Source organism: Cryptomeria japonica, chromosome 7 (genome assembly GCF_030272615.1).
Source record: "Cryptomeria japonica chromosome 7, Sugi_1.0, whole genome shotgun sequence".
NCBI lineage: Eukaryota > Viridiplantae > Streptophyta > Pinopsida > Cupressales > Cupressaceae > Cryptomeria > Cryptomeria japonica.
In genome coordinates, this window is record NC_081411.1 from 142,550,217 (window position 1) to 142,574,165 (window position 23,949).

General features: G+C 40.6%; 1 protein-coding gene across 5 annotated transcripts in view; it reads left to right on the forward strand.

Annotated features, from left to right (window-relative positions):
- The first annotated feature begins 1,982 nt into the window (after nucleotides 1-1,982).
- Nucleotides 1,983-23,949, forward strand: part of LOC131052429 (uncharacterized) — a 57,411-nt gene continuing 35,444 nt past the window's right edge. For 3 of the 5 annotated variants that reach the window (XM_057987097.2, XM_057987100.2, XM_057987101.2), the window contains exon 1: nucleotides 1,998-4,039. In XM_057987097.2, coding sequence (XP_057843080.2) covers nucleotides 2,370-4,013 — 1,644 coding nt within the window. In that variant the 5' untranslated portion in view covers nucleotides 1,998-2,369 and the 3' untranslated portion in view covers nucleotides 4,014-4,039. Of the gene's footprint in view, nucleotides 4,449-4,515; nucleotides 4,934-23,949 lie in introns of those variants that run through there. The other 2 variants (XM_057987098.2, XM_057987099.2) reach the window with 2 other exon arrangements.

Here is a 23,949-nt window from a genome sequence, read left to right on the forward strand (position 1 = left end):
AATTGTAAAATCAACGGTATAAAACAGGTGACTAACACGTGTGTTAGTAAATCCTTATTGTGGTTTTGGAGCCAAAATAGATGAGTGTGCATCTCAAGAAGCATAATGGGAAAAGGCACCCTTATGGATGGAAGAAGTTCCTATTTGATTATTAATCTTTTGTATCTTGAAGAGGAAGTAAAAATTACAAATAATGGAAAGTTACACTATTGGGATAAGTCACCCCGATAAAAACACAGGCAACAAATACTAGCTATTGATCGGCGTATCATATACCGATAACAATTTATGGAAATCCAAGGTCAGACCTATCGACATCTCTCGCCAATTATAGTATGAAATCAACGACGGTTATATCGAAGAAACATATATCGATAAGGCTCATTGGTATAGTGAACATAAGTGGCAAAAGCATAAAATTGTCTTGCCGATAAATGATGAGGCTATCGGTAAGACTTATACCAAAAAGCGCAATAGTGAAAACGTCCATCGGTGAAGGTTGTAGTGAAAAGAAAGTCATCCAGGAAATAATGTTGGTAGCTTGTTTTGCACCGTCGGACCTTTTGTATAGCGCGATAACAATGTGTTAGTCAATCGCAACCATTTATTGCAAAATCAACGGTAAATCCATTCTGTCGTTTTGGACCCAGAACAGACGTGTCCGTTTTGGAGCCAGAAGCGCGTTCGAATAGCTTTGCCCAGACGTGACCGACAAAAAACCTAACACCAATTCTAACCATAATGCAGCTAATCCTAACCCGCCTTCTAACCCTAACGCTGCTAACACTAACCCATGTTCTAACCTAACACCGCTAACCCTGACCCACCTTCTAACATTGACGCGGCTTGTAACCCTAATGTGACTAACCCTAACGCAAATACCTAACGCGCATTCTAACCCAATCCCACCCATCCAATCCAAAATCTACAGTCACAAAGATAAAAGGCCGACCACTACTAGATGACTACTACCACGACTTTTTGGAGCCAGCAAACATGCGTCTCGCGCGGTATCTAACCCTAACGCGACGGTTAGACAAAAAAATTTTCTCGCTATTCTGCCTCCAAAACAACAAAAAATTCCCACTACATATAAAACAAAACAAGAAAATTTTCCCACTACATATAAAGCAAAACAAGAAAATTTTCCCACTACATATAAAACAAAATAAGAAACAAAAACAAAGAATGCAAACCCAGAATATCCAAGTCCATCATTTTTAATAAAATACAAACACAAACAGAAAAACAACTTGTAGAGGCCGATTTCCATATACCTCACACTCTTAAAAAATGAAGCCTCCTTCAACAACGCAGCCTACTACTACAACAAGAGCCCTTCAACAATGACTTGCAGCCTGCCCTTATGTTTGAATCGTGCATTAGTCTTCTTTTTTTCCATGTGAGGTAGAAAATGGTGCCACGTTTTCTGAAACAGAGGTACAGGGACACGTAGTACGGATTGACTAACACGCATATTAGTCGCGCGTTGTACATCGTCAATTTTTCAATGAATGGTTGCGATTGACTATGGACTAACCTGTCACTAACATGTACGAGAGGTCCGTTTTGGAGGGAGCCAGCGCGTTTTGGAAGTAGCGCCCTCTTTTTCCTGTCGGTATGCCGTTTGAATGCGATTTCTTAAATCGCCGGCAATTTTTCTTTAATTTATGGTTTTTTTTTTAAGCCCACACCCTTTTTTTCCCACCGGTTTGTCGTCCGAACGCGGTTTCTACACTTGCCGCCGGTTGTTTTTTTTTTTATGGCTTTTAATGTGCGTGTTATGCACAACACACCGCCGCTAACTAGTAAGCGAGCCGCGACCCAGGGTCCACCGTCCTTTGGCATGTCCACGTAGTTTTGCGTGGACCCCGACATTTGAAACCGACGAGTCCACGACAAGTCCACGTCATATTCTGTGAGTTCGACGGTTACGCCAAATTGATATGGTATACATATCTCGAACATGTATGTCGATGCATGTCGTTGATACGACAAGTCACTTTTGGAGCCAGAATAGACGCGACCGTTTCCACCCGTCTCTTACGGATTTAGGCAGCCGAAGGAGTGAGCAAGACTGTTGGCTTCTAGGTATACGCTCGCTTTTCACCCTGGTATTTCTGTAATTCAATGTGTTCCAACAATTCATGCAAAAAGAGTTTATTATTGTAAAATCCTTATCACTTCGGAAGGGCAGGGGCAAGACTCTTTGGCTTCGAGGTATACATAATAGTTTCCACCCGTCTCTTACGGATTCAGGCAGCCGAAGCAGTGAGCAAGACTGTTGGCTTCTAGGTATACGCTCGCTTTTCACCCTGGTATTTCTGTAATTCAAATGTGTTCCAACAATTCATGCACTACAATTCAAGATGAATGTTTTCTGTCCTCAGTTACTTGAAACCAAGCTGATGCATATCGTTAACGATACCCGTATGAACAGAATAACATACATGTACTTATCAAAACTGAGCAACTTGGCCGGGCTTTCCCAAAACTTTTCATCTGGTAATGTAGGTTCCCCAATACCTCAATGTCCACCTACACTCACTGCTATAAACAACCATACAGATATCCATTGTGGTAAGTCAATTGAAATCAAAGGAGCCAAGCAGATAGTTATCCAGCATGGAAAGCCAATTAGAAAGACAAATAAGAAACCTAGCACTGGGAAGGAGAAGGGAGACATAAACTTCCATCAGAGTAAACTTTCAGAAAAACAGAAGGCAGTATTAATGGCCGTCTCAGAGGGAAAATCTGTCTTCTTCTCTGGAGCAGCTGGAACAGGCAAAACTAGTCTGCTTCGGAAGTGCGTAGCAATTCTAAAAAAAAATCATGGGGTAAAATCTGTTTTCGTAACAGCATCGACTGGCATTGCTGCCTCTGCCCTGAAAGGAACTACTTTACATTCCTTTGCTGGAATCGGTATGGGTTTGGATAGTGAGGAGAATTTGCTGTTAAAGGTGGGTCGTGGCCAAGCACTAAACAGATGGAGAAAAGCAAAAGCCCTCGTCATTGATGAAATAAGTATGATTGACGGCGATTTGTTTGACAAATTGAATTGCATTGCGAAAAGATTTAGTTCCCAAAAGCAAACAGGTGAAGAATTCGGAGGCCGACAGCTGGTAGTGACTGGGGATTTTGGCCAGCTTCCTCCTGTAAATCCACCAAATCTTGAAAAACAATTTGCATTTCAAGCTGATTGTTGGCATAAATGCTTTGACATGCAGACAGAGCTGGACATAATTTTTAGGCAGTCAGATTTGCCGTTCATGAAGATGTTGAATGAATTCCGACGAGGCATCTGTAGCCCTGAAAGCATTGATATGCTTAGACCTTGCCTAGGACGACCGGAACTTGATGATGGTATGCTATTCACAAAACTGTATCCCCACAGGCTTGATGTCACAAGGGAAAACGAACAGAAACTGAGGGAACTTGAGAAGGAAATGTTCACTTTCTACGCGGAGGACAGTGGTCATGAGTATGCAATATCTCGACTTGACAGTACGCCTGTTGTCAAGGAGCTTTCACTCTGTATTGGGGCTCAAGTGATGCTCACGTATAATATAAACATAAAAAATGGCTTGGTGAATGGAAGAAAGGGTGTAGTTCAGGGATTCGAATTAGATACCGATCAAACCAATGAAAAGGCCATCACACACAAAGGTGTTTGGCCAGTTGTCAAATTTCAAAATCTTAAGCAACCAAAGATTATAAAACCCGAGTGTTATGAGGTGCATGATTTTGACAAGAATGGTAAAGTTATAGTAGCTGCTAAGAGGAAACAAGTTCCACTGATTTTAGCATGGGCTCTAAGTTTGCACAAGAGTCAAGGAATGACATTGGACAGAATTGAAACAGATCTTAGCAATGCATTTGGTTGTGGCATGGTATACTTAGCCCTGTCGCGGTTAAAGAAGTTAGACGGGCTTAGACTCCTTGGATTTGATCCTTCAAAAGTAAAAGCACATCCTGATGTTCTTGACTTCTATGAAAAGCTTAGCAAGCATTGAATGATTTCCTCATCTGCTGCAGGATGGTATGTATAGTAAAACCTAAATGACCTGATCTAGTATTGGCGATTGTTATTTGATCACCGTTTATGAACTTTGATAGTCGTGTTATTTGTTAGCTAATAAATCTTAATGTCCGGGCCACTTAGTTGTTTTCTTGATAACTCTGATCATTTAAGTTGCAAGAGACACGAGAACCAAGAGCGGGTAATGAACTAAGAATAGGCTTTGAGGCATTAGAGAGGACCATGGTCTTGGTGAATTATTTGTACAGGGGTCTATAGGATACCTCTTAGTGATTGGGCGAGACTATCAATCTGACCCTAGCATATTATGTACAGGATTATCCACCCCATTTATTCCAAGGAAAATCTTTTAAATTTGCATTTGATTTTCTGATTTCTAAGATATTTAAGTTATTATTTTTTATGCTGATTGGGAGGTTCCCTTGATGCGAAAATCACTGTCATTAATTGTTGTTACTGAAACTGCCATCTCACAGCCGAATCCTGCTGCAGTTGTATCTAAATCTGTTTCCATTGTCATGATACTTATGTTATTTCAAGTGGACCACCATTGTAGAGGAATCCGAATCGTTCTGGTGCCACAGAAAAATCAGTTTTTTGTTGCAAGATAAGGCTGCTGCTATTTTTTTCATATCAGTTTTGGATCTCAAGTGTTTTGCTAGAGGGTTACTTCTAGATTCCAGATTGGGTTCATATCAGTCGGGAATGATAATTGTTGTGATTAGCATTCTAGTAATTAGAATTCTATAAGATTTGTAATGTTTTAGAGAGCAAATTCGTCTGTTTGAGGCACAGCGTTGAGACTGAAACTCGGCAAGTAATCTGCTAGCTGAAGTTTGATAAGGATTCTGACTTGGACTTTGCAAGAAAATCTCGACTAAATATCAGAATTCTGTAAATATAATTTATAAGAATTGCTTGTAATGGTTTTCAAAGTTTAATTTATTGTTTTCTTCAGCTGACTCAACAAGACTATGTCAAGACAGCCCTCAGTCCCTACTTAAAGGGTACTCTCCAGTGTTCACCGAGTCTCAACCCCATGGTTTAAGACTCAACAGTGGTCTCTTAGTCCATTTGTTTTGTAGGTAAATAAATTAGTAAACTGTAGCGTTAGCAATTTAACTAGAAATCTTGGACCAAAAAAGCATTATATTTAAGAAGTCGGAAACTTTTAAACAGCACAGTTGATGGATTTTTCTCATGTTTAATCCTGCAAGCTTACACTCAAACATATTTTCTCTTATGCATCTTCTCTACTAAAGATGATGGAGAAAAAGGGAAAAACTCATTGAATGTGGAATGATTCTCGCTTGCCGCTTGGCAAGATGGGAAGTGTTAATAATATTTTGACCGCTAAGGATTTATATAGAATCCCTATTTCTAATTCCTAAGTGATTTTTGTTAGAAAATTACTGATAATTTGTTGCAGAAGCAATGTGAAATTGTTACGAATCAGCAATAAATTTTAGAACTTGATATAAATCTGATTTTTAAAAGCAACATATCAGAAATATAATAGCAAATAATATAGCATAACACACCACAATTATCCTAGGAAGCCTTTTTGGGGAAACACCCAACTGTGACATCAGCACTACATACAGTTTTACCAATATTGAATGGTTAGAATTACAGTAAGCCTTTCCTTGTACTGAAATAGTGCTACCAACATGTGTTAAGCACCTCTTGCAGCATTCCAACGCTGAAGAAAAACTAGTGATCAAGCTAACAGCATCTCTCTACTTTGGAAACTTGTCAATAACTTACAACCATACATCCATTGCCGTGCTACTTTCTCATGACATGCTTCAACCTGCTGCAAATGCCTTCCTAAACTTGTGCAAACTCACACTAAACCAAAGCAAAACCTCTATGCCAAGGCTTCAATCTATGGACCCACTTCATATTCCTAGACTCTTATAATCAATGAGTCAACCCACTGACTTGGGGTCCTCCAATTTGGAGCATTCATTTTACTTACAAGATGCTTCTACACTCGATTAATATTAGAGGGGTCAAAGATACCATTACAAGTACATAATTTTCTTTATCAATACTCTTACGATGTCATAGATGCTCTTGCAAACCTCTTATACATGTCATAGATGCTCATACACACCTTTTATACACATCATTACATACAATCTGAGTGGCATATTAGAATCTCATGTATTCAATTTATGAACAGTATTGAAATATTATCATGGCTAGCTAACTTTTGACATTATAATAATATCCTAACATATAATTACAATGATTTGCAAAATGTGCGACTCACCTATCTTAACATTCTCCACTTGTTGTATACATTGCAAGATAACATAAGGGAAACACCAATAAGTAAACCTAATTTTCATTGGTTGAGAACAACACAGTCTTGTTGTGACCTAATCACACATCACCCCATCCCAGATAGGGACCCCCTACCTTTTAGCCCCTTTTGGTCATTTGGTCTTGCTTTTTTGTGGGTTTTGGTGTCAATCTCGTTAGTCTCTCGGTTTTGCGAGTGTTTGGGGGTCATTTTGATTAAGTCTGTTTTTCGTTTGAGCAAATTTGATAAAGTCTAGGACTTGTTTTGTCAATTTTAGGGTTTCTTCCTTTAGTCCTAGATTTTAGGGGTTTCTATTAGGGTTTTGAATAAACTAAACGTACAACTGGAATTAGGACCCTTCAAGGAATCTCCTAGTAAAATTTGAGCCAAAAGGGAGCAACTTTCTATTTTTAGAAAGTTCCTATTTTTTAGGGATTTTACTGAGTCCCGAAATGTCGTCATTTTGCCAAAAATCAAACTTACTATTTTTAGTAAGTTTCTATTTATGGTAAGTCATTCCTGTGTCCTGTCTAGGGATCTAACGCTAACATTTTAAAGGTTTCTATTCTTGGAAAGTTTGTTCTAACAGGACCATTCGGGCAAGGTGACAAAGATCAGGCATTCGCGACTACTTCTAATTCCGGAAAGTCAGAAAGCAGACAGGGAGAGTCAGAAAATGGTTAAGTGCTGGAAGCCCATTCCTAAAATGGAAAGCTCGAGAAATTTGTCTCTGTCTGGGAAATCGCCCCAAGTTCTTATATGGTGGCCCGATCTGGAAGAAGCTCAAAATCCATCCAAGTCCAGAAGAAGCATGAAATGTTGGATTCCTCCTTCACAGTAAAAATCCGCCCCAAGCCAAGGACAGGTGCCAAAATGAAGCATGCAGGGAGAGATTGAAAATTTCAAGAATCCATGGAAGTGAAGAAATAGCGCCATGAAATGGAATTGGGCGCTAAAGTTGATATGCCTTGGAATTCTCAAAAACTCATAAATTCCTCCTCCAAGGCGAAATTCCACCCAAACACTCAGGAGGGCGCCAAAATAGAAGTATCATGGAGGATTCAACATTCAATGAAATTCCTCCATAAGAAAGAATTCCGCCCTAGGAGTTGGGAGGGCGCCAAAATGGAATGGTCATGGAAAGAAGAAGAAATTGCGAATTCCTCCTCTAAGGCAAAATTCCGCCCAAATACCATGAAGGGCGCTAGATTGAAGGGTTCTTGGAATGCGCAAAGAAGTTAGTGAATCCTTGACCAAGTCAAAATACCGCCTGGAAGTAACGGAAGGCGCCAAATTGAAGAATGCTTGGAAGGAAGGAAAAAAGTGTGAATTCCTCCCTCATGAAGAATTAGCGCCCAGGAGGGAGCTTGTATGAAATTGTTGCGATAAGTTTTGAGGTAATAATAGTGAAACATTGTTCTTTGATGGTGTCCACTTAAGTTATTTTTTCAAAGCTTGCATGGTTTCACCTTCCTCACTTAGATTAGAAGTAGTAAAGTGCTTTGATTTCAATGGAGAATGTAATGGTGTCTGATGAGTTTCCATGGTTCATACTTTTTGCATCTTGCTGATTGTAAGTTGCAGTGTAAAGTTAGCCTGAGCCACTAAACTTGTGCTAAGTTCGATTGTGGACAGTCATTTGGATTGCGCTGTGTTGGGTATTCAAATGCAGTTTCTCAATATGAAAATCCTTCATCATCCTCAGAAGATTGCACCAGTTCTTGCAGAGTTGTTGTTAAACTTGGTGAAGCAGAGCTTGGTTTATTTGGAATTTGTCCACTAGAGCACTATTCATTGTTATCACTGCCCTTAGGAGTAGATTTAGATCCTTCTAAACCCCCTTTCCCCTTTATTTTCAGTTCATTTTAGTTCGTTCGAAGCAGAAACATCACAAAATTGCCATATCTGATGATGGAGTTCCAGCCACAACAAAGAAGTGAAAGAATGATCCAAACGTAAGGCCCCTTGGATTACCAACAATCACATCTGCCAACTGAGTCACGTCCACTCTTTGAAGGAACCTTGGAGTTAGCCGTTTGAACTTTTTGTGCAATCTTAGCATACGGACTAACTTTGATCAAGAGAGAGTGAAGTGACGGTTAGGCAACTTTATTCTGTGTTAGGCGTTGTCATAAAAAACATGTCAACAGAATTGGCGCTAGAAGGAACGCTGAATACACAAACTCTAGAGTCTATCATTTCATATTTGCAGAGGTTATCTCAAGCCATTTTTTTTACCCTCCTCCGCAGCCAACAAAATTGGTGCTAGAAGGAGGGCAGAATTTCATTGAAGGAGAAATCTATTGCTCAAGGAAGAGTTATGACTGAAGATGGTGTTTCCTGGCACTAGAAGTTCACCTCCTATTTTGCAGCCTGGTTTGGGATTTCGCGATCATCAGGAAGATATCATTGCTGACATAGCTGATTTTGCTCAAACAATAAGCACAAGCGAATAACAGTACAACAAAATTCGACTAGTGTTACAAGGAGAACGAGAGAAGGCTATTGAGATTGTTGTTGAGATTGAAAGAGATTTGCTCAACCGAAGGTTTCCACTTGCTCCACGTGCTCCGTGCCTCCGGTGATCCAAGAAGCTGGAGCGTATTAATTCATTCTCACCAGAAAGACATCAAAGGATTCTGCGATCTACTCCAGGAGCAAAGGAATTTCAAGAGCTTATATTCAAGCCAAAATGTGGGAAGAAGGAAACCGCCTCCACAAGTCAAGGTTCACCAAGTGTTGAAGATCTTACTCGCTTGTTTTAGACTCCACCACCGCAGCTACCGATACCGAGAGTAGCTAGTGTGAGTATTCAGCAAGGACCCGTTCAAGCACCAACACCACCAGTTGTTCACCAACAGCCAGCACTTGCGATGACACACCAACAATAGCAGCAACAACAACAACAACAACAACAAGGCCTGGGAGTGGCTTGGCATCCCGCAAATGCTTCCCTGCTCGCATCTTTTACCGCATATCATGACATGCCAAAGAATCCAGAGCATTTCTACACCAAGTTCTACATTAATGATGTCAATCGTACTACTGAGGAGCATATCAAAGTATTTGAGGATACTCTCCAGAATAGAGATATCCAACACGAGGATGTCGCCTATCGGTTATTTCCATATTCATTGGGCGAAGAGGCATTCTATTGGTACATCAATCTGCCTGTGGATTCCATTGGAACTTGGCAACAGATGGACACATTCTTGGTAAAATTCAGGTTGCCTGTTTCCCCAGCAGAAGTGTATCGGCAATTCATTGAGGTAAGAAGACAAGAGCGGGAGCCGATTGGCGCCTTTAACAACAGATTCTAGAGAGCTTATTCCAGGCTGCGCTCACCATACAATGTGAATGATGAAGCAACTAGAAATATATACAACGCAGCCCTGGACTGCCCTGGACTGTTTCACCTCTATGTTTGTCCAACAAACCAACCCAAATGATCTCAAGACAGCCTATGATGAAGCTTTTAAGATTAGCCCATGATCACTCGCGACTGCTGCAGGAACAATGCCTTATAATCCGCAAGTTGGCATAACGAATTATCTCCCTGCTGTCAATCTAGTTCATGCTCTTGCAAATCAATTAGTGCCTCCTCCAGGGGTCCCGATGTCACGAGCTCCGCCATCGCAGCTAGTCCACCTACAAAACACAGCTACTCCATTCAGAACTCAAGAAGAAAGGGACAAGATGAAGGAACTGATAGAACAAGTGAAAAGGCTGTCTACTGAGGTGACTTACCTTAGAAATCAGAATAACCAGATGCAAAGCATGCAAAGAAATTATCAGGCATACCAAGGAGGCAATAGAGGGTATTAGAATAACCCTCCAAGTCATCATGAAAACCATCAAGGACATGGTATCGAACACCAAAATAACAGTCATGGTTTTCAAAGTAACAATAATAACCAAGGGTTCCATAAGAAGGCATGGAGCACAACACCAAACAATGGAGGTGTGCCTTCATCACTAGATAATCCGCCACCCTTTGACAATAGGCCGGTAGATAAAGTATTCCTTGCAGAGGCCGCCTTGTCAACTTGGTGTAGGCTTCACAATACAAGTCAACATTCTGAGCTACAATGTCATGAATTCCAAGTAGCTGCTAATATTTTTAGGCAGTAAATGAAGAATTCTGAGGGTCCTGAAAATTCTTTGACGATGGGATATGAGATAGTCCCAACACAAAGATATGACCGGGCCTTGATTCTAGAGGATTTTAAATTCCCGCCTGAGTTCGAAGATTATACGCCACCACAGGGATCTTACAAATCCCCACCAGCATCAGCAAATGGCCCTGTGGAGGCACCAGTATATCAAGAATCATCAAAAGTTTCGCCCGATAAACCTCTGGTCAAAGATGGATACATTTTCCGTCTGCTAAATAATAGTGTTTTAGTGGAAGCAATAGGCGAGGTTCAAGCATTTCAACAATCAAATGGAAATGCCGCTCCAAGGGCATATCAGAGAAATTACCGGAATCACGAACCTCTAACGTCATCCATCCCTACGAATAATTTCTCAACTCCTCCAAATCCCAATGCCAACAATGTTCCTAGTCTTCCGAGGGATGCACCGGAGTATAGGCAAGCAGTTGCTCCTCAAAATGAACGAGTCCAGCCATCCGTACAACCCACGGAAAGGAGACAACAAGATAATCCTCCTAGGGAGGAGTTGAAAAGATTGAGCTCTTATGTTCTGGAAGAATTCAAGAAAATTAAGATAAGCTTGCCTTTGTTCGAACTAATGAAAATTCTTGAAGTGAGAGATTCTTTGTTGGGAAGCCTAAGCGATGCTCCTATATCGAAAAGTGCCTCGCAAGCCGTAGCAAATGTTCAAAGGAACGCTCCCAACAATCCGAACCTGGCATCAAACACAAACGTTGTTCAGGATGTGCCACAAGTCTTTTCTGATGCATTCGACGCTCCCAACAACCCTCGAGCTTTATCAGAATGGTGCAAAATTCTCCCGATGCTCCACAAGAACAAAATGCTGCAACGACTGAACCGGCTCTGCAAAGTACCCGTGCAGTAAAGAAAGAAGAAATAATTCAGAAGGTTAGTGAACCTGTGAAGCCAGCTTTTACCAAAATCATTCAAGTGCTGGCTACGGGTCAAGATTCACAGCAGGAAGCGAGAAGTCAAGAATTTAACAATAATGGTGAACAGAGAAGGAAGCCCACAATTTGTTATCAAGGAAGGGATGAACCTGCTCCTTTCTTGGTCTCTGTTAGGTTTTTTGGCAAGCTCTTACCCAATTGCCTGATAGACTCTGGCGCTTCAAACAACGTAACGCCATTGGCGGTGTGTCAGAAACTGGGATTAATGCCTCTGCATACAAACAAGAAGGTCACCCAGCTTGACAAGACTGAAGTACTCGTTGTTGGGGAACTCAATAACATTCACATGCAATTGGCTGCCGACCCAAGGATGTAGAGTTGTATTGATATTTCGGTCATGGATATTTCAGACGGGTATGGCATGTTGTTAAGTAGAGATTGGTCAAGGAAGTTGAATGGATATATCTCTATTGACTTTTCTCACATGTGGCTTCCATGGAAGGGTGTTCCCAATCAGATCAGAATTGATAGCACGCCCAAATTGCGCTTGACAATCACAAAATATGGAGAAGATAATGAGATCCTATTTCTGGAGACTGATTTAGGTACCTATAGGTCCAAGGTTGAGGAAGTTTTGATGCTGCATGGCTCAACAGAGATTGAGCAGAGGGAGGAGAGATTATTATCTGAGATTGTTGCATCAGGATTGTTGAAGTAGCCAACTTGATACATTGTTTGATTTTGATGGTGCATTCTTGTTCTATTTTAGCAATTTGCATGGTCTTGCTCTCTTCAGTTAGATTAGATTTGCTTACATGTTGTTAGGAGAACCGGATTTGATAGGACTACTTGTTGCAAAATCCGAGCTCATACTTTTGGTGTGCTGCTGATTGTTGCATACTGTGCAAAGTTAGCCTGAGCCCTTTTGTTATGTGTGTACGCTTAACTTCGATCATCAGTGAAGATTGTTCGATTTGATGGTCCACATTGGTGATTTGAAAAACCTCTACACACCCTTTGAAGATTGCACCGCCTTCACTTAGTTATGCTCTGCTGGCGAAGCGAAGCGTGGTTTGATTCTACATGAGTGATCCCGTCTCCTGTTCTTAGGATTAGATTAGCTTTAGCATAGTTCTCTCTACCTTACTCTCATTTACTTTCAACATATTTCAAAAATCCTAAAAATCCAAAATTAGGGCTTTCATTGCAAATCATTTCATATAGAAATCCTTGAACTTGCACGAGTTTATTGTCCTCTTCAATTGAACATACGTAAGGCCCCTTGGGTTAACAACAAACCCATCAATAAATTGAGTCACGTCCACGCATTGGAGGAACCTTGGAATTAGCCATTTGAACTTTTGTGCAATCTTAGCATATGGACTAATTTTGATCAAGAGAGGGTAAGGTGACCGTTTTGTTGTGACATATTCACACATCACCCCATTGCAAATGGGGACCCCCTGCTTTTTTTGCATTCTCGGGTTTGTTTCTAGGTCTTTTAGGGTTTTGTTTGTGTTGTGACCATTTCAGACATCGCCCCATTAGAATGGGGAGCCCCTCTTTTTTCTTAGGGTTTTACTTTCCCTTAGTTAGGTTTTCTCTCTGCTTGCTAGGTTTGGAGTGAGTGAGTGGTCACCTGGGCTGGGTAGATTAGGGTTTCTCTCCGAGAGCTCATCTTAGGGTTTCTTTCAAGATGAGTCTAGCCTGGTTTTGGGAGGTCATTAGTTGTCTGCCTGGAACCCTAGGTTTGCCTTAGTGGAGCTTTTCCTTTCAGGGGAATGAAGATGGATAGGTTGATTGAAGAAGTGATAGGTCTCAGGTCAGGGTAGGTCTGGATTGATGGTTTTCTTGTCAGAGTCTTGTTTTCCTCCCGGTTAGGGCCTATTAAGCGGAGTCAGTGGCCAGAGAGGGATGGATGTGGCGATTTCAAAAGCAGATGAGCAAATGCATTGAATGATGATTGAAGGAGTTTTCAAAAAAAGGATATCCAAGGTTTGAAGTGTCAAAATAATGGAAGTTAGCCTGGAAGAAGATTTTCGCTCTTGACCCTTCCAAAGGGTCCAAAGCGAAATCCTCACCTGACCCCCAATTTTGGCCTCAGACGTGCAGAGTGAAGTTTTTTGAGTCAAGTGGACGGCAAGTAGACATGATGGTACTAGGGAGAGATGAAGTTGATCAAGTCTGGATTGAGAAGTAGTGGAATTGAGTGTGAAATCCAAATTTTCTCAACTTTGCTCCAAGATATGACAAAGGTTGTTGACTTTTGAGGCGTAATTGAGAAAGTTGATACATGTTTTTCCTTGAAGAAGAGTTTTTAGACTTTGAAATGATGAAAGCCAGCCTGGGAGGAGATTTTCGCTCCTGACCCTTCCAAAGGGTCCAGAGCAAAATCTTCCTTTCTTGCCTTCCTTTGGCCTTGAAAACCTAGTTGGCCCATGCCTAGACCAAGTTGGACGATGAATTGTTTTGATTGTGAAAGGAGGAAGTTGAATTGATCAAGTTTAAGCGAAAATGAGATGAACCTAGGTGAGAAACTAGCCAAGAGTACGGATTTCGCTCCTGACCCTTCCAAAGTGTCCAGAGCGAAAATTCCCTTGGCTAAAGTCAGGATCTTGGTGGAGATGCAAGAGGAAGGATATATGTTTGCCTCCCAAAGAGGATGGGAGTTGAAAAGGACAAGAATCAAGCTTAAATCATGATTTTCGCTCTTGACCCTTCCAAAGGGTCCAGAGGGAAAATCCTTGTAGCTCTTGTTTCCTTCCTTGTTTTGGCTAGGTGTTGGTATGATGGGGGATGAATTGGTATGTTCTTGCCTTGAGAGGGAGTTGGATGATTTTGAAGATCAAAATTTTAGCCTAAAAGTGAATTTTGCTCTTGACCCTTCCAAAGGGTCCAGAGCGAAATTCACTAAAGACCTCTTTTGCTACTTTGTTTGGGATCCAATCCTTGTTCCTTAGGTGGAAAATGATCCAAGTTTGCTTCTTGAGGTGGTTTGAAGTTGGAAAAGTGAGTGATCAAGCCTAAACTAAGATTTTCGCTCCTGACCCTTCCAGAGGGTCTAGAGCGAAAATCTACCTAAGACTCATTTCTTCCCTAGTTTGACCAAATTTTGATTTGCAAGGCATCTTGAAAGGAAGGATGGACATCTTTTGTCATTGGAAATGTTTGAAAGCATTGAAAAGTGAAGGATTTTGAGCCAAATAGTGAATTTTGCTCTTGACCCTTCCAAAGGGTCTAGAGAAAAATTCCTAGAAACACCTATTTTTCCATTGGAGGAGGTCAAGTCCTTGGTTTTTATGGCGTGGATGGAAGTGGGATAGCATGTCTTTGCCTCTTGAGGTGGTTTGGAGCTGGAGAAATGAAGAATCAAGCCCAAATCATGATTTTCGCTCCTAACCCTTCCAGAGGGTCCAGAGAGAAAATCCTCCTAGACCTCATTTTCTCCCTAATTTGATCAAATTTTAATGTCCAAGGCATGTTGAAAGGGAGAATGAACATGTTGTGGCCTTTGGGAATGTTTGAAAGAGTTGAAGAATGAGTGTTTTAGCCAAGGAAGGAAATTTCGCTCCTGACCCTTCCAAAGGGTCCAGAGCGAAATTCCTTGCAAACCTATATTTTTAACCTTGCTTGGGCTTAAAACCTTGTTCCTAGGGCGAAGAGGGATGAGATTTTACCTTGCAATGAAGATTGGGATTGAAAGAATGATGATTTTGGTCTAAAATTGGAATTTCGCTCCTGACCCTTCCAGAGGGTCCAGAGTGAAAATCCTAAAGCCCATCCTTTTCTCCAAGATTTGTGCTAAGCCATGCCTAGACCAAGGTGAGGGATGCCCTTGAGATTGCCTTTGAATTGATTGTTGTCTCAAGAAATTGTGATTTTGGGCTAGAAAGAGTTTTTCGCTCCTAACCCTTCCAAAGGGTCCAGGGCGAAATTGTACAAAACCTATCTTTTCCCTTAAATTTATGCCAAATCTAGTGAAGATCAAGATCAAAGGAGCCCTTAGGAATGATTTCAAATTGCTAGTGATTATCAAATTTGAAGGAATTGAGCCAAATAGTGAATTTCGCTCTTGACCCTTCCAAAGGGTCCAGAGCGAAATTCCTAAAATCACTTATTTTCCTAGCAAAATCAAGACAAACTTGGGTTTTTATAGCTTGGGTTTTTATAGCTTGGGTGAGTGAGGAGAAGTGTTTCCTTGCCTTTTGAGGTGGATTCAAGTTGACAATGATGGAGGAATAAGCTCAAAGCAAGTTTTTCGCTCTTGACCCTTCCAAAGGGTCCAGAGCGAAAACCCTAAAAACCACATTTTTTTCCAAAATTTGACTGAAGTCAGGCCTAGACAAATGTGGGAGAAGCTATTTGGATTGCCTGGGATAGACTCTTGACCACCAAAGATGCAAATTTTGAGCTAATATTGGAATTTCGCTTCTGACCCTTCCAAAGGGTCTAGAGCGAAATTCTGGATAGGTCCTGTCCCTGGCTAGGTTTTTGAGCAAATTCTCCTTTTTGGGCCTTGTGAAGATCAAACCAATGTTGCCAAGTTGAGGAGTGGATTCAATATGAGGGAGTCTAGATGAAGTGAAGTGAAGAAAGTGAAATTTAGTGTGAATTTTGGCCTAAAGAGAGAAATTCGCTCCCGACCTTTCCAAAGGGTCCAGGGCAAAATTCTCCAAATCAACCATTTCCCCCTTAAGTGAAGCTAAAACGTTGATACCTATGGCATGGTTGAGGCTAGAGTGAGACATTCTTGCCTTATAGGGTGAATTTAGATAAAGGAAGTGTGAATTTTGGCCTAAAGAAGGAATTTCGCTCTTGACCCTTCCAAAGGGTCCAGAGCGAAATTCCCATTATCACCTAATTTACCCATATGAGAAGCTAAAAGGTTGAATTCCTAGGCTTGGTTAAGCCAAAACAAGCATATGCTCACCTTCCGGAGGATTTTGGAGTGAAAAAATGGGGTAATTAAAACCTAATCAAGAAAATCGCTCCTGACCCTTCCAAAGGGTCTAGGGCGAAATCCTTGAGGAAGCCTATTCTTCACCTTGTTCGGGCTAAGACAAAGACAAGTTGCAAAATTATGGTGATAAGAGCATGAAGTGATGACAGGCCAAGGTTGTGAAGATGTTGATTAAAGAAGTAAATATAACTAAGTGAAAATAATCAAATAAGCCTCCTTGGGATGACCTAAACCATAAACATTCTAGCATCTAAGAGAAACATCTTCTAGATCTACCTTGTCTCTTCAAATAATTCACATGCGAATCTCTTCAAGGCACATTTTTCCTATTCTAAATCATTTACTAAGCCTTGTCCTTAATTAATAATGCGAATATGCCTTGATTAGACAATTGCTAAAATTGACAAACCAACCTTTAGCTTTGAAATTAAAAAAAAAAACAAAAAACTCACATTTTAGCGCTCAAAATTCATTATTTTCACTTTGCAATCAAGTCGGCCATGCTTTAGAGGGGTTTTTATTTTATTTATTTCCTATTTGCTAAGTCGGCCTAGGGGTAAAGTGAGCTGAGCGCCCTATAAAGGAAAGGTTTGTTTTGAAATCTTTTGTCATTCATTCACTTTCTCTCATGCGAATTTGAGGAGCAGATTTAGGAGTGCGAAATTGAGCAGATTGAAGGCAAATTTCCAGATCTTGAAGGCTAGTTGAAGGCGAATTTCTGATTAAGAGCAGATTGAAGGCGAATTTCCATATTTTGGAGGAAGCTTGAAGGCTGATTGAAGGTTGAAACCATCAAAGGGAAGGATCTGAAATTCAAATTGAACACCTTTGTCCAGCAGATCTCCTTTTCTCCTTTATTCATTTTTCAAGGTTGATAGCTAAAAATCAAAAAGAAGGTATGTATAATCAGATTTTTGAAAGCTTATTCAAGATTTAATTTAACAATCCTTTGTAAGGCTAAGTCTTGTATAATCTGATTCCAATTCACAATTAAATATTAATTTGAAAATTCACAATTCTAAGGATTCATCACATTATTTTCAAATTAATATTTATTTATTTCCTTGAAGGGTCTCAAATCTCCTTTTTTTAAAGATGTTATGCTCAAGCCTAACTTAGGAGTTTCTTGTAGGTATCAAATGATGACCCCCAAGGCCAGTGGATCCACTACCTGGCAGGCTCTCATCAAGGGGGATCAGAAGAATGATGAATTAGAGACTAGGATTGTGTCCAAGTGGAGCAATATCGGAGATACCAATCTAGGGAACTTCAATGTGAAGAAGTTTCGGGAGGCACCCTACATCGGCAAGCCATCACCCGTTGCAAAGAGGATAATTGAGGGTGGCATCATCAAGGCCACAGGTTTCCCTTCTGCAGTCAAGTGTCACGAGTTGATGATCGAGTGTGCCCGACACTATGATTCACATTCAAGGATGATCGTAGCCAAGGATGGAACTATCTTAGCCTACCTTTCAGAGGAAGCTATAAGCGAAGCTTTTCATCTCCCAGAGCATAGAGACATGATCTACAAGAGCTTGGAAGGAGCTAGGTCTATCTACGAAGATGACCCTGATACCTGCTTGAACTTCATCAACAAGAATTGGTTACTCAAGAGTAGACCTCGCTTGAACAAGATTCCCAATACGCTGCACAAAATTGATTTCCAAGAAGAACTCAAGGACTTGATAACCATGCTCAATCGGGTCACGGGTGCCTCTCAAGCTTTCTTCTTCGACAAGTGGATGTTCTTCTTCATATAGGTGATCGTCCAAGGAAAGGGAATGCTCAATTGGGCTAGAATCATTAGCAATAACCTAGACGTGCAGTTGAGAAGGCTAACTCCTACCAAGTCATTTCACATGAGTTCATATGTTATATATTCCTTGATCAGAAGTTTTGAGTATGCAGGGCTACCTCTCAGAGGAGTTGTTAGGAGAGGACCTAGAGAAATAAGAGTTTGTGATTCTTATATTCAACTACATCATCCGTCGAGGAATGACTACAAGATGATCAATGACACCTTCACAATGTATATCACCGGGACATTGCAAGGAGGGATTCACAATCGATTGTCTATGGAAGCACAGGAGCTCGTGAAGAAGCATGGTGCATGGTTCATTCAGTTTCCTAAATTTACGTACATCAGAGTTCATGGATGTCCTTCACCTCCCTACATGTTGCCGAGATATCCTATAGACAGGATAATACTACTTGAGGTGACTAGACAGTTGGCAGCTTATGCAAAGGTATCAAGGCATAAGCATGGAAATGGTATCCCTATACCCATTCTACTAGGGAATTCAATTGAAGTATGTCCTAATTCGCAAGCTGCGGAGGATGCAGAGGAGTTGTCTTTATATTCGTTCGCATCTTTTGCCTCAAGGGAGAATTTCGACCCTCATGGTCACATGGAAGAGACAATTGGAAAGAAGTACAAACATGAGTTCCAAGTAGAGGATTTCTGGAGGAATGTTTAGTATGATATAGAAGTGAAAAGAAAGATGCATTCCAGACTACCCTTGGATCTCATCAGGAAATGTAAAGTCTACAAAGTAGCTGATCAAGCCCAGGACAGTGGTAAGTATCTCCAATCTTCCTATGAGAAGGAGGATAAAGAGGTGAAGATAGATTGGAATGAGCTAGAAGTTGCAGACCTAAGGGCATTGATGGATCCTGTTTTGAAGTGCACTCACAGATGGGTGGACGTGCAACATCAAAAGTTGAAGGAGCAGAATGTATCTATGACATTTACCTTGGAAACAAGAACAAAAGAAGGAGAAGCAAGTGTGAGTGAGAATACTTCTCATTCCAAGGGATCGAAGAGAAAAGAGGGACCTGAGAAGAGAGACCCTTCCAAGAAGAAGCAAAAAGTGAATCCTAATCGTCCACCAAGTACATCTTCTAGGCATGAAAAGGAAACAAGTCAAGGAGAAGATCAGAGACAGATAGTGTATGAAATTGATGAGTCTATGGAATCCATGGTGCAGAATGATAGACAAGGTAAAAGACAAACACGTCAACATTCATCAAGTCAATCTCTCCAGGTTGGTGCTAATGAACAACAAGAAGGAAGGAATGATGATAAAGCAACATCTCCTTTCGGGGAATATAGACCCCTGCCTAAGGAAATACAAGTAAGAGAAAGAAAGTCTTCTATTCCAGATTGGTTAAAGGAAAGATTAACAAGGGTAATTGTGGTCGAAGAGGAAGAGCAAGTATTCGACTTGGAAAGTCTCATAGGAAGTTCCCATGAAGAGATAGAAAAGAAGAAGGCTACAAAGATGTCAAAAGTAATTAGAGATGAAACAGGATCCAGAAAGGTACAGGTAGCCACACCAGTGGTAGACAAGTATAAAGATGAGATTCTAGCAGATGAGTATGATCTAGAGACATTCGATCTGGGTCCACTCACCTCCGAACAGGCTATGGAAGAAGCAACTGATTCAGTAAGGGCACTTAATGACAAACTCAAGGAAGAAATGGAAAAGAATAAGAAGCTAGAAAGAGAGGTCAGTGCTTGGAGGAATTATTTTAGCCATCTTAATCAACCTTTGAGACGACAGGATCCAGCAATATCTCCTTTGCATGCACTTCCTCTTGAATCAATAAGTGAGGCAGAGAGGGTGAAGAGCTTGGTCTAACTCATGAGTTCTTGGATTGATGAATCTTATAAGGTAGCTATTGAATTTGTAACAAGGATGATGAAGACAGTTCATCGAGCTATCCAGGTCCTTGAGATCATTCATAATCTATTGGTAACTGTGGATGCATTCGCTCACACTAGAGATGTTGTCATCCTGGTCTTGCAAGTGATAAGGAGGACGCCGAGACAGATTTTAGCACAAGAGAAGATAATGGATGGAGGAACTCACAGCCTTCTGCAGTGGTCAACTTTGCTCCAAATGAAGGAAGTTCTTTTCAAAGACATCAGTTTCAGATGCAGCCAAGTTGAGGGCACCATCCACCCTATTCAAGACAAGGTATTTGATGTATTGTGTACAATCCTTGACAGAAGGATTGAGATCGAGACTGACGTAGATATCCGAGAGTTGGAAGACAGGATCAAGAACATTTTTTGCAAGGAGGAGAATATTGTCACAGAAAGGCAGCGAGATCAGATGTATGCTACTATGTTCCTGATTGAGAAGACAAAAGAACGTGAGCCTGGATGGGAGACGACTCTTCTCATTACTTTTGATCAAGTCCTCCACTTGGAAGAACGAATGAAGAATCTTCTTGAGATTCCCATTGCTAAGGTTGAGGCGATACGTCCAGATTCATTGAATATGCCATAAAAGAGCATAGGAAAGGGAACAAAGTTCTAGATGAAAAGTTGTTATAAAATGATGTGGCAACTTAATTCCTATTGGTCTATGTCTCCTCGTTATTTGTGCCAATTCTTATTGGCTATGGATTGATAATGTTTTTCTAAATGGGGACTTTTCTGTAACAAACACTAATTAGGGTTTAGGTGTCAAAATCTCAGCCGTTGATCTTCTTTTGATCCTGGATGTTCATTGTATTTGAGAGTGCTATATAAGCCCTCACTCATTTCATTTTAAAGAGTTAGAAAGTTAGAGAAAAAAAAAAAAGTTTAATACCAGCAGCAGAGAAATAAGTAGTGAAGAGAGAAAGTTGAACAATTGTTGTTTTATTTGGCTATGAGATCAATAAAATATTGAAGTTATGGTGTTTTATTGCAATCCTTGTGGCTATTTTCATGGTTGTTTATCTTCTTGAATCACTTTTAGTAGAGATAGCATTTAAATTTTAAGTTTGAAGGACGAATGTTGTGCTTGATCTTTGATAAGACTCATATTCCAAACCACTAGCTCCTTACTGATCATAAGAATGCCTTGTGTGGTCAACTCGAAACATTGAGATTAATTAAGAGCAATCATTGTTGGAGGTATTGATATGTATCTCACTGATAGTATCTATCCCCTTAGTGATTTGAAAATCATTGAATCCCCTTAGAAGATCGCACCAATTCTAGTGAAGTTGTAATCTTTTGGCAATACTGAAATTGGTAGAATCTTATCAAGATCAATCCTCATTAAGTCATTCTTAGGATTAGTTCAAACATCACTTCCTTGAAACTTTTATCTTTTGACCTTTTTGAAACATCAGTTAGTATTAGGAGAATCCCGTTTCCTCATTTGAAAAGTAGTTGCAAGAACAAGCTTTCCTTGAAAGTGCGTAAGGCCCCTTGAGAAACAGTAAACACAACGACCACTGGTGCTTATCCACGAGTAGAGATCCTACATAACAAACCTTGAAGCTCTTTCGATTGATCCTTTTTGCGATATCTTCAGCATTTAAAAACTTTACTCAAGAGAGGATAAGATACCTCTGGGTATTTTATTCTATGTTTGGTCGTGTACAAAAGACACATCAACAATCTGTTAGCCTTTGCATGTTGAGTGTTGCCAGAAGGATTATTAAGAGAGCAGGCTGTGTTTTAGCTAAAGGTGAGTCAGTGGATGCTCCGGGTTAGGGTTTCTTTGAGAGTCTTCCTTAGGGCCTGGTTTTGCTCTTGTTGCTATTTGTGTCTTGCTTGGTGAGTGAGTATCATCCTTGAAGGTCTGAGCTAGGTCAAGTTGGTGAGTGATGAAGTCTGGAATGTCATCCTGATCTTCAAATGTCTTGAAATTTGGCTAAGTCTGGAATGTCATCCTGATCCTGAAATTTGGTCAAGTCTGGAAAACTGAAGAATCCTCCAAAAACTAGATTTTGCATTATAACTCCTGGAGGTCCGAAGCCACTCTCAAACATCCTGACAATATATATAGAATATAACTTAAAGTATAAGTCACTTATACTTAAATGTTATATTCCATACATGAATCTTGACGGAGAGACCAAAATGTAGAATTTCGCCCGACCCTTCCAAAGGGTCCAGAGCGAATTTCAATTTTCGCTCCTGACCCTTCCAAAGGGTCTAGAGCGAAAATTCACCAAGGACTCAGGATCTCGCCTAAGTCAAAGAGTGGTCGAGCAAATTTGCAAGGATATGGAAGGAAATGGATCTAGGATCAAGTCTAAGACAAAGTCAAGTTAGTTTGAAGGTGAATTGAGCCTAGAATAGGAATTTCGCTCCTGACCCTTCCAAAGGGTCCAGAGCGAATTCCTCTACAAGACACTCCACCTTGACCCAAACTATGAGCTAACCCATTCCTACCCTTGAATGAAGGTAAAAGCACTTGCTTGAATGAAGAAATGCGAAAAAATGAAGTCAGGATCATAGCCTAAGGTGAATTTCGCTCCTGACCCTTCCAAAGGGTCCAAAGCGAAATTCATATAAAACTTTATTTTCTTTCACAAAGTCTCTAAATGGATGCCAAGGTGAGCTTGATAGAGATCAAAGGAGGCCTAACAAGTTATGTCCAAGCCAAGGAAAGGAGAAGGGAATCAAGAAATGAGCCTAAAATGAGAATTTCGCTCCTAACCCTTCCAAAGGGTCCAGAGTGAAATTCATATTTCTTCTATTTTGCTCTTTAGCATGACCAAATTTGTAACTTCTAAGACATGGTTTGGAGGCCTTGGACACATGTTTGCCTTGAAGAGGAGGTTTAAGGCTTTGAAATGATGAAAATCAAGCCTAGAATGGGAATTTTGCTCCTGACCCTTCCAAAGGGTCCAGAGCGAAATCCTCCATTTAGCCTTCTTTTGGCCTTAAAAACCTAGTTTGACCTTGCTTGGAGCTAGTTGGATGGTGGATTGTCTTGAATACGATAGGAGGATGTTGAATTGACCAAGTTTGAAGGAGAATGAAATGAACCTAGGTGAGAAACTAGCCAAGAGTAGGGATTTCGCTCCTGACCCTTCCAAAGGGTTCAGAGCGAAAATCCCCTTAAACCTCAAATTTTCACTTATCAAGGCCAAATTCCTAGTTTCTAAGGCATGTTTGGAAGTGTTTGACATGTTTTTGGCCTAAGGGAATGACTAGAGGTAGAGGAAATGGAGGATTTTAGCCTAAAAATTGAATTTCGCTCCTGACCCTTCCAAAGGGTCCAAAGCGAAATTCATTATAAACCTCATTTGCTCCCTTGTTTGGGTTTCAAACCTTGTTCCTTAGGTGGAGAATGATCTATGTTTGCCTCCCAGAGAAGATTGAAGTTGGAAAAATGAACAATCAAGCCTAGAATATGATTTTCGCCCTTGACTCTTTCAAAGGGTCCAGAGCGAAAATCTACCTAGAACTCATTTCCTTCTTTGTTTGACCAAATTTTGATATCCAAGGCATGTTGAAAGGAAGAATAGACATGTTGTTGCCTATGGGAATGTTTGAAAGCGATGAAAGGTAGAGATTTTGTCCTAGAAATGGAAATTTGCTCTTGACCCTTCCAAAGGGTCCAGGGCGAAATTTCACTAAAACCACCTTTTTTCCCAATTTTGTGCCAAGCCTAGTGCAAACTAAGGTGAATTGAGATGGGAGGGGTCCTTGGGTGCGACTTTGACTTACCAATGATTATCAAATTTGAAGGAATTGAGCCAAATAGTGAATTTCGCTCCTAACCCTTCCAAAGGGTCCAGAGCGAAAATTCTACAATCACCTATTTTCCTTGCAAAAT